Source organism: Alosa alosa, chromosome 19 (genome assembly GCF_017589495.1).
Source record: "Alosa alosa isolate M-15738 ecotype Scorff River chromosome 19, AALO_Geno_1.1, whole genome shotgun sequence".
NCBI classification, from domain to species: Eukaryota; Metazoa; Chordata; class Actinopteri; order Clupeiformes; family Clupeidae; genus Alosa; species Alosa alosa.
Genome location: NC_063207.1, coordinates 9,608,158 through 9,623,227, shown reverse-complemented (window position 1 = coordinate 9,623,227; position 15,070 = coordinate 9,608,158). Strand labels below are relative to the sequence as shown.

The window sequence follows — 15,070 nt, the reverse complement described above, 5'->3', positions numbered from 1 at the left end:
GGGAGTCATGAATAAATTATAACAAATTAATGTATTTTTCATGAATCATACATGGTATAGGGACTTAGAGGCAGAACTTTAACTACAAAAGAGGGGCAGCAAATACACAACTGGTACGAATATTCATTAAAGACATACATCAGAAATGTGGACAGAAGAGCTACCGGTTTGTCACATGAGAAAAGCAACAGATCTCTGTTAATGTTTTCAGTAATAGTAACCCACTCTACATCTCTCTTTCTTCCCTCTTACCTCACTTGTGAGGTATACCATCACCAGTCATCAGCCATCAGTGTGCTTGGCCCTCTTCTCACTCATCTCACCTGAAGTCCCATCCCTATGACTGCCCTATCATCGCCTATTACTGTCCCCCTACCTGGATTCCTGGCCCGTACAGCCTAGCAACCCACCACCTGCCTATGACAATTCCGGGCCTGTACTGCCGACCCACCACATGCCCTATGACAACTCCTAATCCCCTGGACAATTCGATTTTCTTACGCTGGACTATTTGAACTTTCTGACACTAAATTAGGATTAATGCATTATCATACCGGATATGTAATCACCCCACCTCTTGTAACTTTCACCTCAGGTAGCTTTAAACACCATGTCCTATTCTCTACACCTGACTAACTTATGCATTTGTCATGTATACAGACCTTACTGTCCTGTCTCTGACCCTAGGCAGATGGGTCAGGCCCTTGAGTCGTGGATCTGCTCGAGGTTTCTTCCTATATGTATCTCCAATTCTAGGGAGTTTTTCCTCCCCTGTTACCCATGGGCCTCTCTCTTTCTTTTCTTTTCTCTGATTGTCTAACACTCTGTAAAGCGCCATGAGACATGTGAAATGTTTTGGCGCCCTATAAATACAATTAAATTGAAATTGTTGAAAATTGAAATTGTTAATGTGTGGGTTTCGAAGTGACAAAGGTGTACAACTGGTGAGCTCACGGTTACATGGATACAGAACTAATAAAGCTTTAAAAAGTAATGAGCAATTGTATTATTGCAATATGTTGGGTAAACCAACAATAATAGCAATAACAACAAACAAACAAAAGAAAGAAAAGAAAACACTCTTGTGCTACGGATCTAAATAAAGGGTTCTTTTCACACTTCAACCAGCCTCTTCAAATCTTCAGATGAGGCCGTCTGCACAAATCAGCTGTGAATCGTTCTACGGTTGGCGTCAGCCTGAAGCTGCAGAAAGGCAGAGAGCAGCAGGAGGCTCGTATTTTGGACTTCATTTTATTTTTAGTTCTAAGCACACAGCGGCCATTTTACTTCCTAACCTGATGATGAAAGCAGAAAATTCACATATTAAAGACAAATCAAATCCTCACACACACACACACACACACACACACACACATTGTGTGGGAGACAGAGAATTTGTATGAACTCACTTACTAATCATAGCTGCAATCAATACTACTGATACATGTGACCATACACTTCAGGTGCCTATTAACTATGTACTGTATGTAATAATGATATTTCCTGTGAATTTGTTTGGCACTTAATGGTGAATGTCTTGTGATAGGCTCATAGCAGAGAGGGAAGTTCAGACAGGGCATACAGACATGTTATCCATGTCGATGCCCCACCTATTCACTTAGTGATTTTTTATTTCAGCTCATCCTAGTTCCTCCTACCTCTTTGAGAGCTCTGTTAAATAGCCAGGTCTGTTAATGAGCTATGTCTAATCGACTGAGGTAAATGATGAGGGGGACTTCTTCTTGCTGACTGGACAGTTCCCTTTTTTCAGTCTCATTCCTTCCACAGCCCTGCACAGACATCCAGTGAAACAGGGCTGAGAAGGAACTCACACCACGAAACGCAGCTTCTTCCGGAAACAGAAATTGCAACTACAATGAGCCTCTGTAAGGTGACATAATCACCTGCATCACCTACCCCGTGCAGAACATCCCGTGGTCGCCTAGCTTTGGTAGTCAAACATGGTTTAGGCCAAATCGACGCCGTAAACCAGAATGCATCTACTGAAGGAAGAGTTTGCATGTACTTCCTTAGAGTTGCTTTGAATATGTGTATTATAATAACACAGTCCATTTGTTTCAGATAACCTCAACACACCCAGTATTGTTCTGTGGTTTGGTCACTCCACAAACACAAAAAGATATCTAAAACTATCAGTGTGTGCTTCATAACAGAAACATGTTTTGCATGTTGAGTGTTAGCACTTAGAAGATATACTGTGACCTATAATATCTGTGAGCAAGAGCTATGTTATTTTTCTAGGGCTACTGAGGAGGACATTGGCAAACATGTAGGCTACCCATTCCTGTTTCCTGTGCCCTTGACATATTTTGTCATGGTCACAAACAAGAGCATGTCTCTTATAGGGTGATCTTTCCCTGTTGTTAGTCATCAGCCCTGAAAACTGATGACTCTCCTGCTGTTTGCTCACCCATGGTAAGTGGCCTCTGCTTGGCAGTATGCAAAAGTTGTCAGTCAGTTTACATGTGTATGAGTGTGTCTCTGTGTGTATGTGCATGGGGGTAGTGATGGTGGGGAGGGGAGGGGAAGGCTGAACGATTCAGAAAACTCAAGGCTGTGTAAAGGGCCTGAAACATGTTAGGCAGAGTTCTGAGACTATTTGAGATTCTATGGTGGAGGATGGGATGTTGGAGGTTGAGCAATTTCTAGCTGCCCCCTTGTGTATATGAGCAGTGTGTGTATGTGTGTTTATGTGAGTGTGTGTATGTGTAAGGGGAGGGATGTGGGTGTGTGTCCATGCTGCCTGTTAACCCAACGCAGAGGCTACGTCTTACCTGTGATTGTCGTACAAATATGCCATGGTTTTCCTGGCACGTGAAGTAGCGCTTGCCCTGCACAGTGCCGTCGTTCTTGCCCTTGGGCTCGTCCAGGATCACCCCAACCCACTTGCCCGAGGCGAAGAGCGTGGTGCCGATGTAGGCTACGGTGCCTCGGTGACCCTTCCCGATCACCTCCACCATCGAGCCCACCTTCACCGGACGACCACCACCATCTGAACTCATCCTACTGCTGCCACTACTGGTGGTCTGAGGGGGGAGAGAGGGAGGGAGAGAGAGAGGGAGAGAGAGATAGAGAGGGAGTGAGAAGGAAAGAATGAGAGAGAGGGAAAAAGAGAATGAAAGAGAGATGAGAGGGTGGGAGAGAGAGAGAATCAGAGAGAATGAAAGAGATAGAGAGAATGAAAGAGATAGAGAGAATGAAAGAGAAACCGAGAAAGAGGGAAAGAAAGGTAGAGAGAAAGAGAGATGAATGGAGAGAAAGATGTAGAGAGAGAATCAGAAAAATGAAAGAGAGAGAATGAGAGAAACTGAGAGAGAAGGACAAAGCAAGATTGAAAGAGAGAAACAGACAGAAAGAAAGAGAGAGAGAGAGAGAGAGAGAGAGAGAGAGAGAGAGACAGTCAATTAGATAAATAGTGGGAGGCAAAATAAATGTAAGGTTATGAATCCTGGTTGTCAAAAACATGAACTGCCTGAAACATTACTCGGCTAACATTAAAACTGACTAACAACAAATGGTGAAATACATTATTTTGTTATATGTAGATAGATAGATAGATAGGTAGATAGATAGATAGATAGATAGATAGATACTTTATTGATCCCCAGGGGAAATTCAAGGTCGATACTTTATCGTGGTCGCCTAGCTTTGGTAGTCAAACATGGTTTAGGCCAAATCGACACCGTAAACCAGAGAATGCATCTACTGAAGGAAGAGTTTGCATGTACTTCCTTAGAGTTGCTTTGAATACGTGTATTATAATGTACGATGTACACATATTATGTCTTGTTAAAGGGACCCTATGCAGTTTTGGCAATTTCTTCGCTGTTTTCTCTCGCTTTTTGCTTGCAGTTTTCTGTATAGAGCTCCCCCTACAGCTTCAGAGTATATATTTGACGACTCGGTCAGTCTACTGTTTCCTCTTTCCCTGTTCATGCGCCAACGGTTTACTCGCTTTCTACTTCTTTTCGCCAGCTCTGCCATGACGAAAGTCTGAGAAACTCCAACGCTATCTTGTCGTATGTGCCAGACGTGTATGTTTGTAGTGGCGTAAAGCAATTTGTTACATTGCAAGGCCGCAAGACTTAATGACTTTGAGGCCGGTGCCCCGTCGGTACAAAGTTGCAAGGCTGGTTTTTACGCTCACAGACGCTATGGGGGAGCAAGACAGCCACCATTCAACCCAGAAAAAGTCATATAACCATTCCAATGACTCCAAAGCTGTTAAGTTAAGGTAGATTCAGCTAAAAAAACTGCATAGTTCCCCTTTAAACAGAAAATAAAGTGAAGGATGTGAAGTGAAATGCTGAAGGATTAGGCTGACTTATTCATGCACTCACAGTCACACACACACACACACATACTGTACACACATGAAATACAACATGCATCATGGGCTCTATACACATGCTGAAATAAGCTTTGTCTGAGGGATTAGGTGGCAGTTATAAACACTCCACTCACATGCTACTGAGTATGAGTGTGTGTGTGTGTGTGTGTGTGTGTGTGTGTGTGTGTGTGTGTGTGTGTGTGTGTGCACATACATATGGGTGTATGCATTTGCATGCGCATATGTGTGTGTACAGTATGTGTGGATTTATGTGTGTCGGGGGGAGCAGCATCGGGGGGAGTGGTGTGTGTGTGTGGGTATGTGTGTGTGTGTGTGTGTGTGTGTGTGTGTGTGTGTGTGTGTGCGCGCGTGCGTGTGTGATAAGGGCAGAGACATAGAGAGAGAGAGAGAGAGAGAGAGAGTCAGACTGTTAGGGATTCTCACATGCTATGTCATTAGGCTATACTGAGGAATTTTAATGATTTTAAACTCTTAGAGCACTTACCACTTACTTAGACACTATAGCATTGTGTGCATGTGCGCGCGCGTGTGTGTGTGTGTGTGTGTATCCTAAATCCAATAGAAATATTTCCTTCTCTCCAGAGGAAAAAATAGCCTTCCTCTTTTTTAGTGTATTTGTGTCTGTCTGAGTGTGTGTGTGATCTATTTAAAGATATCCCTTTCAGATTAAAAAGGAACAGTGCAAAGGTGTCATTGGTAATGATGAAGTATCACATTAACACAAACTTCAGCACACAAACCTGCGTGTGCACACACGCACACGCACGCACAAACACACACACACACACGCACGCACACACACACAGTGAGAGTTTTATTAATTCATGCCTTCCTGAACTCTGCAGCACTGTTACTGTTACTCAAATATCAACAAAGGTAGCACATACAGAAACACACAGAAACACACACACACACATACATCTCACATATCTCAGCAGAACCCTGCACACACACCATCAGCAAACAAACCTCACACACTCACACATTATCCTATCCAGCAAAGATATATACATGACAGTTGTACGGCAGAGACAAGGACGAGAAGGCGGACATGCAAGCACACACACACACACATACAATAACAACAAACAATATAAACTCAAAGTCCTAAACACCCACAACAAATGACATCCCTGACTCCACAGTGATTAAAGTTTACGGTAACTCACAAATTAAAAATACATGTCCAGAATTAACCTGCGTAACTTTAGTAAGTTATAAATACATATTCCTTTAAAGTCACTCTAACTACCATAAAGGTCAGCTGGCTCCATCATTAATATTAAGACAAAAATATACAAACACAGCCATACTGCATATCAGGGAATGTTGTGTGGGTTAAGAGAGGTGAAAGGTTAATAGTAGTCAGGAGGTAAGACATTACTAGTTTAGTGAGTTACTGGGAACGACTCAACTTCATAATGACATCATTATGACTCAGGACAAACACAGTCATGCTTTGTTATCAACATACACTGTACCCTAAAACAGAGCACTGTACCTCAACACACACGCACACACACAGACATACACACACAGACACAGACACACACACACACACACTCAACAGGATGTGAATTCATCTGCTGCCATCTGTGACAGAGCAATACAGCCAACTCATCCTCTCCTGATAGTGCTTAAGGTAAGGCATCTGTGTGTGTATCTGTCTGTGTGTGTGTGTGTGTGTGTGTGTGTGTGTGTGTGTGTGTGTGTGTGTGTGTGTGTGTCTGTGTCTGTGTCTGTGTGTGTGTGTGTGTGTCTGTGTCTGTGTGTGTCTGTCAGCTCACTTACCCTGCTATACGTGTATCTTTTGGTCTGAGACATGCTGCTCCTCTGTCACCCCCAGCGATGCCGTCTTAATGGACTGCGTCTGCCCTCCTCCTTCTCTCCCTCTCTCTGTCTCTCCCTCCCTCTCTCTGTCTCTTCCTCTCTCTGTCTCTCCCTTAGTGCACCTCTCTTTCCTCTCACACCATCATGTCCAGTACCACTGTTTCCAGCACGCCTAGCTAAATATTCCAGAATGCCGACGACCAGTTTCTTCAATTCACAGAAGCCAGATAGGGACACACACGCCGAAGGCAGAGGAGGGACTAGCTTGTGTGTGTGTGTGTGTGTTTGTGTGTGTGCATGCATGTGTGTGTGTGTGGGAGTTTGTGTCCCCGTATGTGAGAGTGAGAGGGAGAGAGCTCGGCTAAACGGCGTCACTGCGCCAGTGCCTGTACTGCTTTCTGCAGGAGAGAGGTGGGCCAGGAGACTGGAGCAAGCCCAGGGTCCTAATGCCCCCCATGTATTCGCTCACATTCCTCCCCTCACTCAGCAGTGTGTAGACCTTGTACAGAAAGACAATGTCACAAAGTGAGAGGGACTAGAAAGCCAGCTTTGACATACAAGAAGACACACACTTACACAGATAAACACACACTGACACAATATTTCAGAAAAAAAGTTTTTGTGTGAGAGAGAAAGAAAGAGAGAGAGAGATGGAGAAACCAAAAAGAAATAAACAATATCAGCATGAGATGCTATCACTTTTTGTGAGGTAATGCTATAGCTTAAGTTTGCCAATGATCACTTCCTCCATTGGTAACTGTGTACAGGAAGTTGGCATTCTGTTTCTGTGAAAAGGGAGTGACGTCAAGAAAGGCTCCACAACAGAGACAAAGCTGTGTTCCCATCTAAAGCATTTGTGTGAGACAGACCATGTAAGGTAACCCGAGGGGTGAGCTACGGTTATGTGAAGCTGAGACACATCTCCTCACCATCTGCAATATAGGTTCCCTATCAATCTGTTGACTTTCATTAACTAATAATTATAAACAATCCTCGTAATTCAGAGACTAGCTGGATATGGTTTGACTGATGAGCAGAAATGTGCTCCGATGCCTGGCTGCCTGGTGGCTAAGTGACCCTCTACCGGTTGGGCAAGGCGGTAGCCTCAGAGTCTCTTATCTGATAAAGGGTTGTGTTCCACAGCTGGTCTGTGAAGCCCTGTCCCTCTCACTCATGCCAGGCAAGCTTACAGAGGCATGTGTGTGTGTGTGTGTGTGTGTGTGTGTGTGTGTGTGTGTGTGTGTGTGTGTGTGTGTGTGTGTGTGTGTGTGTGTGGGTGAGTGTGTTTGTGGGTGAGTGTGATCCAAGTGAGTTGTGTACTATACTGTTAGCTGGCAACTGTGCAAACATGCACACACACACACACACACACACAATGGATTAACACCCTTTTATGAGCTAAAACTGCATCACTGCTTTTCTTTCTGCTTGATTCTCTATTCACCAATTCTGCAAATGTGGCAAAACAGTAGGGGAGAGAGAGAGAGAGAGAGAGAGAGAGAGAGAGAGAGAGAGAGGGAGAGAGAGAGAGAGAGATGGTGATGGTAGCTGTGTTTAAGCCACAATAAAAGTGCAGACCCAGTAGGATGGAAAAACTCCCGCCACGCTTATCACTTATTCAAAACGTTGGACATTTTATGAGGGTGGAGTGGAAACTACTCTGATTGTATTTGGCTGATCTGTCCTGCTCGTAATGGTCGACAATCAAAATAAGAGAACTCTTAATCCAGGCAGGGGTGTCTGACTGGGGGTAAAACCACTACTGATTATAGGGGCCCAAGGGGAGAGAGGGCCCTTGAAAAGTCTGGAATATATTTTATTTACCTGGGTTGAGGAACATGGAGGCCCATCAGGACTGCCTATGCAAGGGCCCAGGATCTTGTGCTACGCCCCTGATCCTAGGTCCTGGTTCTATTGCTACAATTGCCATGCACATTTTGAAACTTTACAGAGGTAGGTCAGTAGATCTATAGATACGTAGCCAATGTGCAAATACTGTGTCAGACAGGCTTTTTGGTATCAGCAGCAACTCACAAGAGAATCAAACATTATTGACAAACTGGGTGGTGCCAACAAATTAGATTAATATGGTTGTGTTGTGTGAGGTTATAGTTTCAATTTAGTTCTTCAAAGGACATCAAATTCATCCTGCAATATGGGCCATGCAGGATATCACTTTGCTACGTGTAAATTAAGCATTACCGTACCAATGAGACATTAGGATCATATCTAGACTTGGAGACACCACTTTCACCGTTCAATTTAACAGACGAACTATGGATGTCTGCTCCCCCCTACTGACAGCATGAAGTATTGACGCTCTCCGACGGGAAAGGTAACCCAGAGATAGCCCAGAGATAGGCTATACGTTGTCCATATACTGACTCACTGTTTAGGCTATCTTGGTTAGAAGAACCTTTCTGGTTTGCTTTGGCGTGAAGATAATTTAAATATATGCTAACCTATCTAAAGTAATCAAAGACACTCTAACTAATAAAACAAAAAATACAACATTGTATGCATTCTAGGTTTAAAACGTTTCCAGTCACGTAGCCTAGTCATGTGAAGGTAAAATAATGACGTCTAATTCTATCAACTAAAACACAAATTGTGCCAAATAATTTGAGAAATTGGGCAACGTAGGCTAAAACGTGTTGAGGAGACCCAATGAGAAGGGTGGGAAAACGTGGTGGATTTGAGAAGGCGTGCGCTACATTCGTAATCATGAAAGAAAATGTGTGTAAAGAAAGCTGGCAGCAATAAAAGCACAGATATCATCTTCATTAAGGGATGCACCAATATATTTTACATTTACATTTAAGGTACAAGACAAAACACATCGCTTGGTGCCAGAGGCAACTCCCTTTGCATCCGAAAACCGAAGGCGCAGAATGAATGCAAGTGTTACCGGCTAACGACACGTCATTCACATTCATTATGTAATAATAACAAAAAATAATAATAATTGAAAAACACTTCCTTACCTTCTTATTCTAAACGTTTTAATTGACGCGCTGTGTGTTGACAGTGCTGTCTCCAGAGCTTGGGAAAAGACACAGGAGCCAGCCAGACCACTCAACTTCCTGTTGTCCTATGCATGATAGCATTTGGAAGGGAACTGGCCGGTGCTGAAATGAGCTTAAGTGCCCATATAATTTCTCAGATACCGTAGGTATAGCCTGCAGTAGCTTTAATGTAGTCTATATAATGGATAGCTCTTAATAGTGTTAAGTAGTCTAAATACAAATATTTCAACACATACAATACATATTTCAATAGGTACATGTATTATTTTAAAACAGAGAATTAATGCATACAGTACGTGTTTGATATAAGAATGATGCAAATAAAAATGAGTAGGCTAACAATGTAATAACACCTGAAAAAAATACTGTAATAAAACCCTATATTACTGTCAGTGTCAAATAAACTCCAACATTAGGCTAGCGGAGATAAGAATCCGTTATCTGATGATCTTCAACAGCACTCCTTCACATGACAGGAAACACAGCAATTAGGCTACTCAGCTAACACATGAGACGACTGTTTTCAAAGTAAAGAGAAACAATGGAAAGGTGTCTAAATGTGGCCATATTTTGAATACACATAGTGCTAAATGTCCTTGTAATGTTACAAATAAAGATCTGGCTTATCAAGCTCCAGACATTACAAGTGTCCAACAATGTGCAATGCATGAGAGAAAATGTCTATTTTAACAATAGCAATAACTTTATGACAGGCTCAATAACTGATCAACATCTGCTCAGTTCTAACACCAACTTTGTAGGCATATTTATACACCAGGAAATTAACAAGCCTGGCTGGCAATGATGGCCACACAAACTCTGTCTCCTTCTTGAAGCCCAGACTATCATAGAGTCTGTGCGCATCTGATTGGGCCATGGAGGTGAACAGCACCACCCTTTCCACACCATGATTAGCTGCAAACTCCATGGCGGTTTGGCAGAGGGCCTTGCCAATGCCTCGTCCCCTGGATCTCTTGAGCACTGTGATCCTCTTCAGCTCCCAGGCCCCTCTCTCCTCCACGCAGGGAAGGATGGCCACTGTGCCCACTAGGATGCCCTGCACCTCTGCCACCCAGAAGCGGGCGACTCGGCTGGGATCCATGTAGGACGCACGGATGTTCTGGAGGTCCTCGCTGAGGCCCAGGCGTACGCCCTGCTCGAGCAGGCACTGCACGGACACCCGAATGGCCAACAGGCCCCCGGAGACCCCCAGCATTGCTGTCAGGAGGGAGCCAGAGAGCTCCAGGAGGGCGAGGAACACAGCAAACAGAACCGCCTGGACCCGGAGCCTCCGAAGAACCATGACGAAGATGGCGCGGCTGTGTTCTCTGAACCCTGTGGAGTACACCTCATGAACCACAGCATAGTCTGAGTCACGGTACTCTCGCAGAGAATACTCCATCATCTGTGAGTTAGAGAGGGGATGAGGAGGAACCATAGAGGTGACACATAGAGGTACACATATTCTATGCTATGGCAATAGAAAAGATGCACATAAATGTCTAATTACATTATAGTGACTTCTAAAAAGTCAACATTTTTTGAAAGGACACAGCTCCTTTCAACAGTGAAACCAGAGGTCTGTTTAAACAACTCATCAGAATAAATGTGTACATCTGTATCCATTCACTGGCTTCTACTAACCTAAAGCCCAGAGGTAGCCTCTGGTGTACTTAGGTGAACTATGGAGAACCCAAGTGTTCAGATCAGACTGTCTGCTTAAGACTTCCCATCAGTAAACCTCCCCTACAAACAACACAAACCCACACACAAACCTTACAGCTTTGAGAGTATTCCCAATACAAACACACATTGTCTGGGTCTTCACATACAGAGCCCCCTCCTCGTACCTCTTCCTGTGCTGTTTTCTGAGCCTCATGTCACATGATCCCTACAGTTCAGGTCTGGTTAATGGATACCAGAGAACATCAAACTGAAAAAGCAGGACACCACAGATCAACTCAACCCATAATGATACACTAGTATGCAAGAAGCATAGGACAACGTAGTTCCTTTATTAATATTTGTTTTTATTATTTTAATAGGCATACAAAACAGTATTATATTCAAAACAATTCTCATTTTCTGAAACTGAGTGGATTGCTGTAGCACTGCCACAATGTGACAACTTGTGTATAAAAATTCAAGCACTTTTACCTGTCTCCAGGCAGCTAAAAGCCTACTCAGACAGAGATTTAATTTACTGAAAATGTTTTTTATTTAGAGAAAGTTCAGTATTAACAGACATTTCCTTTAGCTACACGATAAATGATGCCATATTAGATTAGCTGTGTTTCTACACAGCAAGTGAGACTTTTCATTGAAAAACAAGACCCCAAAATGAAATGACACTAGGAAACTTCTAACAACTAACTGAATTAGTCATTGTCCAGTATAGTCTGGACAAAAATAGTTTTCAGGAAGTTGGCCTGGTTATCTGCATGAGTTAAAAGTTAAGGATGCAGTCTGCATTTCAGCCATGTGAAAGGTTGTTGATATCAGCCAATCAAACTGCACCCATGAAGCACTGCGTTGATTGGCTGGGATTGTTTGTGGGTTAGTGTGAGCTATTATGTTTGTTCCCCAGTTACAGAGCCAGGATTTTGTAGAGAGAGCAGCATGTTTTGGAGTAAACCCTGAACAGCTATCTAGAGAACCGTGAGGAGCAATTCTCTAAATCTCTTTTATATGTGTACAACATTATGGGCCCTGATTTGAACGATAGACAAAGTGCAAAGTCCGAGGTCTAACAAAAGCTAATTCAATAATTAGGCAAAATCTATTTGCTCATTTAACACAATAGGAAAAACTTTAATCACAAACATTGAGTCAGATCAATTCTCCCACATAACACAGAATAGTTATATCTCATACATGAGAACTTTGGACTTTGTCCACCATTAAAAGTAGGGCCCTATGTGTGATATCCACAGACAAAATACATCCTGGGGTTTGAAAGTGTAAGAAAAAGGTTCCCAGGTTTGAGGAAGGAAGATGCAACAGACTTATGAGTTTGAGTCATGAGACCACACATAGCACTTACAATGAAAACCACTAACTGACATTAGCTGAGCATATAAACTGACCCAGGGGTGCATTTCCTTAAAAAGTAGTAGACTGACCTTTTGAAATGACCATGGTTATTGCACAATGATCACAAGATCAATGCACAATCACAAGACTTCTTATTGGCAGGTCAAGCTGTCCCTCCACACTTGTACAAGTATAGAAATGTGGCAGGTAGCAGTAACTTCTCACTTTTGAGGTTGTTGGTATTTGAATGAAAATAATTTCACACACACTGACAAATACACAAATGCCCACAGCTGCACTCTTATCGTGGCGAAGGCTGGACATCCAGTCTGTACTCGATTAAAGAAAAGTTTGTGATTTTGGCAAAGAACTCCGGAACAACAAACTGTCGCACTTTCTGGTAACCAACGTGCTCATACAGGTGTTGAGCATCCGTCTGGACCACAGATGTGTAGAGAACCACACCCAGGTACCCGCGAGAACGTGCAAATTCGGCTACCGTGCGACACATCGCTTTGGCGATCCCCTGGCCACGGTGCGAGCGCTTTACGGACATGCGCTTGAGCTCCAAACATTCAGGATGCTTCTCGGCCGGCAGACATGCCACTGTGGCCACCACGCGCCCATCACTCTCCGCCACCCAAAAGCAGGTGTTTGGTGAGCTGCAGTAGGTTTCCTGTATTTTGTTCAGATCCCGCCGCATGGACTCGTCGATGTAGCTGTTAAACAGGTAGGACACCAGCTGTCGACCCCCGGCCAGGAGCAGCGTTACTGCGAGGATGGGAAGGATGACCGACTTGGAAGTGGCCATTAACGTGCAAAACACACACACACACAACATCTGCATCAGTGGCTGCTTGAGCAGGTGCATGAACGAAGAGGGAACGTGTTCGCTCATGCCCATAGTGAAGATCTCCTTCACCGCCTCCTCGTCATCGCCCTCGTATCGCCGTATCTGCAGGCTAGCCATGGATCAGGTCTGAGGAGAAAAAAAAAAAAGTAGAAAGTGGTGATCGCTCGATTGTAAGTGCCAGGTCCGGATCTAGACTGCTCAGATTAGGGGGGTAAATATAATTTTTGAGTGGACACAATGAGTGGACCATTTTCCTAGTAAACATCACATAGGCTTTGATTTTTCCAGACATTTCTCCAGCAGCAGGGGTGTTAGGGGAGTTGTCAAAAGAAATTGACAGATTGAGTTACAAATATGACACAGCCTAACCATAAACAGATTCAAAACAGCTGCTATGAAAAACTAAAAGGCAGCTACAAAGCAGCAATTGAACTGGTCACAACAAAAACCTTAACGTTAGTATTATTATAGACAGGATTATTAATGTTTTTCTTTGGTGTTCATTTTCATCTTTTTTATTTACAGTACATTATTGGTATAAATTGGTATGAAACAAGAAAAATAAAAAAAATGGCACGGCACAGATTATTAACAGATTATTACACAGATTATTAACCTTCATGGCATATGTGACTACCCTGTACACTACTACAATATAAGAATCATGCTGGTGGGATACTCTATGGCTAAGCAATTTACAAAAATGTATAAAATGTGTACTGACAAAAGACACATTTACTACGCCCAAAGCTACGGCCATTCTAGATCCAGCGCACACTGTTTGTTTGCATAAACAAGACCCAGTGTTTTGGTGTTCAAACAACGCCCAAGGGCACAGAGTGAATCATCCTAGACCTAGAACCGTAACATACGGGAGACGAAGTTAGAGTGCAAATCTGGATCTGGAACGGGGATGTGATTATAATTAATGCAGTTTTCAAATGATAAGGGAAGTTATGCCATTAAGCTGGTTCACGGACCATGTCAGTGGGGCAAGTAACGTTATCTGTAGGCACTGCACCTGTCCAGAATTGTATTGTATATTGCAACTTCGCTGTAGCAAGGAGCGTTATAGAAAATCATTCCTGCCCACTGCCATAACTATTTACATCAACTCCCCTTTGTGCCGTGAGAGAAAATCTTATGCTGAGAGTCAATGCAATGCAGTTTACAACCTCTTTAACAGAGACTATATCCAATTGTATTTATTTTTTTAACTTGTATGTATGTTTATGTGTGATAGGCCTATATTTTTATATTATTAATTGCTGCTGTAACACCATAATTTCCCTTTGGGGATGAATAAAGTAGGCTAATCTATCTATCTATCTATCTAAACTTGTCCAGCTAGCATAGCATGTACATGTTTGGACTATGTTATTTAGGTAATTATTTACACATTTTCATAGTCTATCACGCTTGTTTCAACAAATTATGTCTGGTCGTGAGGTTAATTTAATTCAGCGACCCAAATAATAATAGACTGTGTTATCAGGATATTCAAAAGTAACATTGCTGTATATTACATTAACGTTAGCTATCTTGCAACTATGGCGTTTGCGAACCTTTACTGGCAATAGTCGCTAACACCAGAACGTACCCAAATGTAGTGTCAAATAAGAACCTACCTCTTCAGGGACAGGTCACGAATTGTAAGAGAATCGTTTGGTGCTCTTTGCTTCTCCGAGAGTTACAAAGAATCCTCAAAACACACTCAGTGGGTATTCATAAGGTAGATTCTATTAGCCTGTTGAGGAGTAGGCTGCGGTCACAAATATGGGCGTTTTCGAAAAAGGTTCTATAACATGACGCAACAATTACCATCAGGGACTTTTCTGCCATTAAACAATTTTAAGAACACTGAAACTATAAAACGTTCGCGTACAATTCTTAAAGAGGTTAGAACAGGTTAGAATCCCCTGACTTCCGTTTGCACACCCTGTCCCGCCCACTAGG

The 15,070-nt window shown here is 42.9% G+C and overlaps 3 protein-coding genes across 5 annotated transcripts in view; all 3 read right to left on the bottom strand.

Annotated features, from left to right (window-relative positions):
• dctn1b (dynactin 1b) overlaps positions 1-6,571 on the bottom strand; it is a 34,123-nt gene extending 27,552 nt beyond the window's left edge. Inside the window, 2 exon segments of the mRNA XM_048228320.1 lie at positions 2,796-3,047; positions 6,164-6,571. Of these exon segments, the coding sequence (XP_048084277.1) occupies positions 2,796-3,047; positions 6,164-6,196 (285 nt within the window). The 5' untranslated portion in view covers positions 6,197-6,571.
• A 980-nt stretch (positions 6,572-7,551) lies between these two features.
• On the bottom strand, positions 7,552-11,094 carry LOC125283919 (N-acetyltransferase family 8 member 3). Of its 3 annotated transcripts, none has more exons than XM_048227478.1 (3): positions 11,040-11,094; positions 9,187-10,633; positions 7,552-7,651 (listed from the first exon to the last, which is right to left on the bottom strand). In XM_048227478.1, the coding sequence occupies exon 2, from the start codon at positions 10,631-10,633 to the stop codon at positions 9,944-9,946; it is 690 nt and encodes a 229-aa protein (XP_048083435.1). In that variant the 5' UTR covers positions 11,040-11,094; the 3' UTR covers positions 7,552-7,651; positions 9,187-9,943. The 3 variants fall into 3 exon arrangements, with proteins under 3 accessions (XP_048083435.1, XP_048083437.1, XP_048083436.1); XM_048227480.1 differs by having other exon boundaries at positions 11,079-11,093; XM_048227479.1 differs by having other exon boundaries at positions 11,004-11,079.
• A 333-nt stretch (positions 11,095-11,427) lies between these two features.
• nat8 (N-acetyltransferase 8) lies at positions 11,428-15,053 on the bottom strand. The gene is made up of 2 exons (XM_048227768.1): positions 14,743-15,053; positions 11,428-13,240 (listed from the first exon to the last, which is right to left on the bottom strand). Exon 2 carries the CDS (start codon positions 13,229-13,231, stop codon positions 12,563-12,565), a length of 669 nt encoding a protein of 222 aa, XP_048083725.1. The 5' UTR covers positions 13,232-13,240; positions 14,743-15,053; the 3' UTR covers positions 11,428-12,562.
• Between the last annotated feature and the right edge of the window lie 17 nt (positions 15,054-15,070).

What these genes read in the sequence shown, in the direction of transcription:
- LOC125283919 (XM_048227478.1), bottom strand. Translation starts at nt 10,633, where the DNA reads ATGATGGAGTATTCTCTGCGAGAGTACCGTGACTCAGACTATGCTGTG.
- nat8 (XM_048227768.1), bottom strand. Translation starts at nt 13,231, where the DNA reads ATGGCTAGCCTGCAGATACGGCGATACGAGGGCGATGACGAGGAGGCG.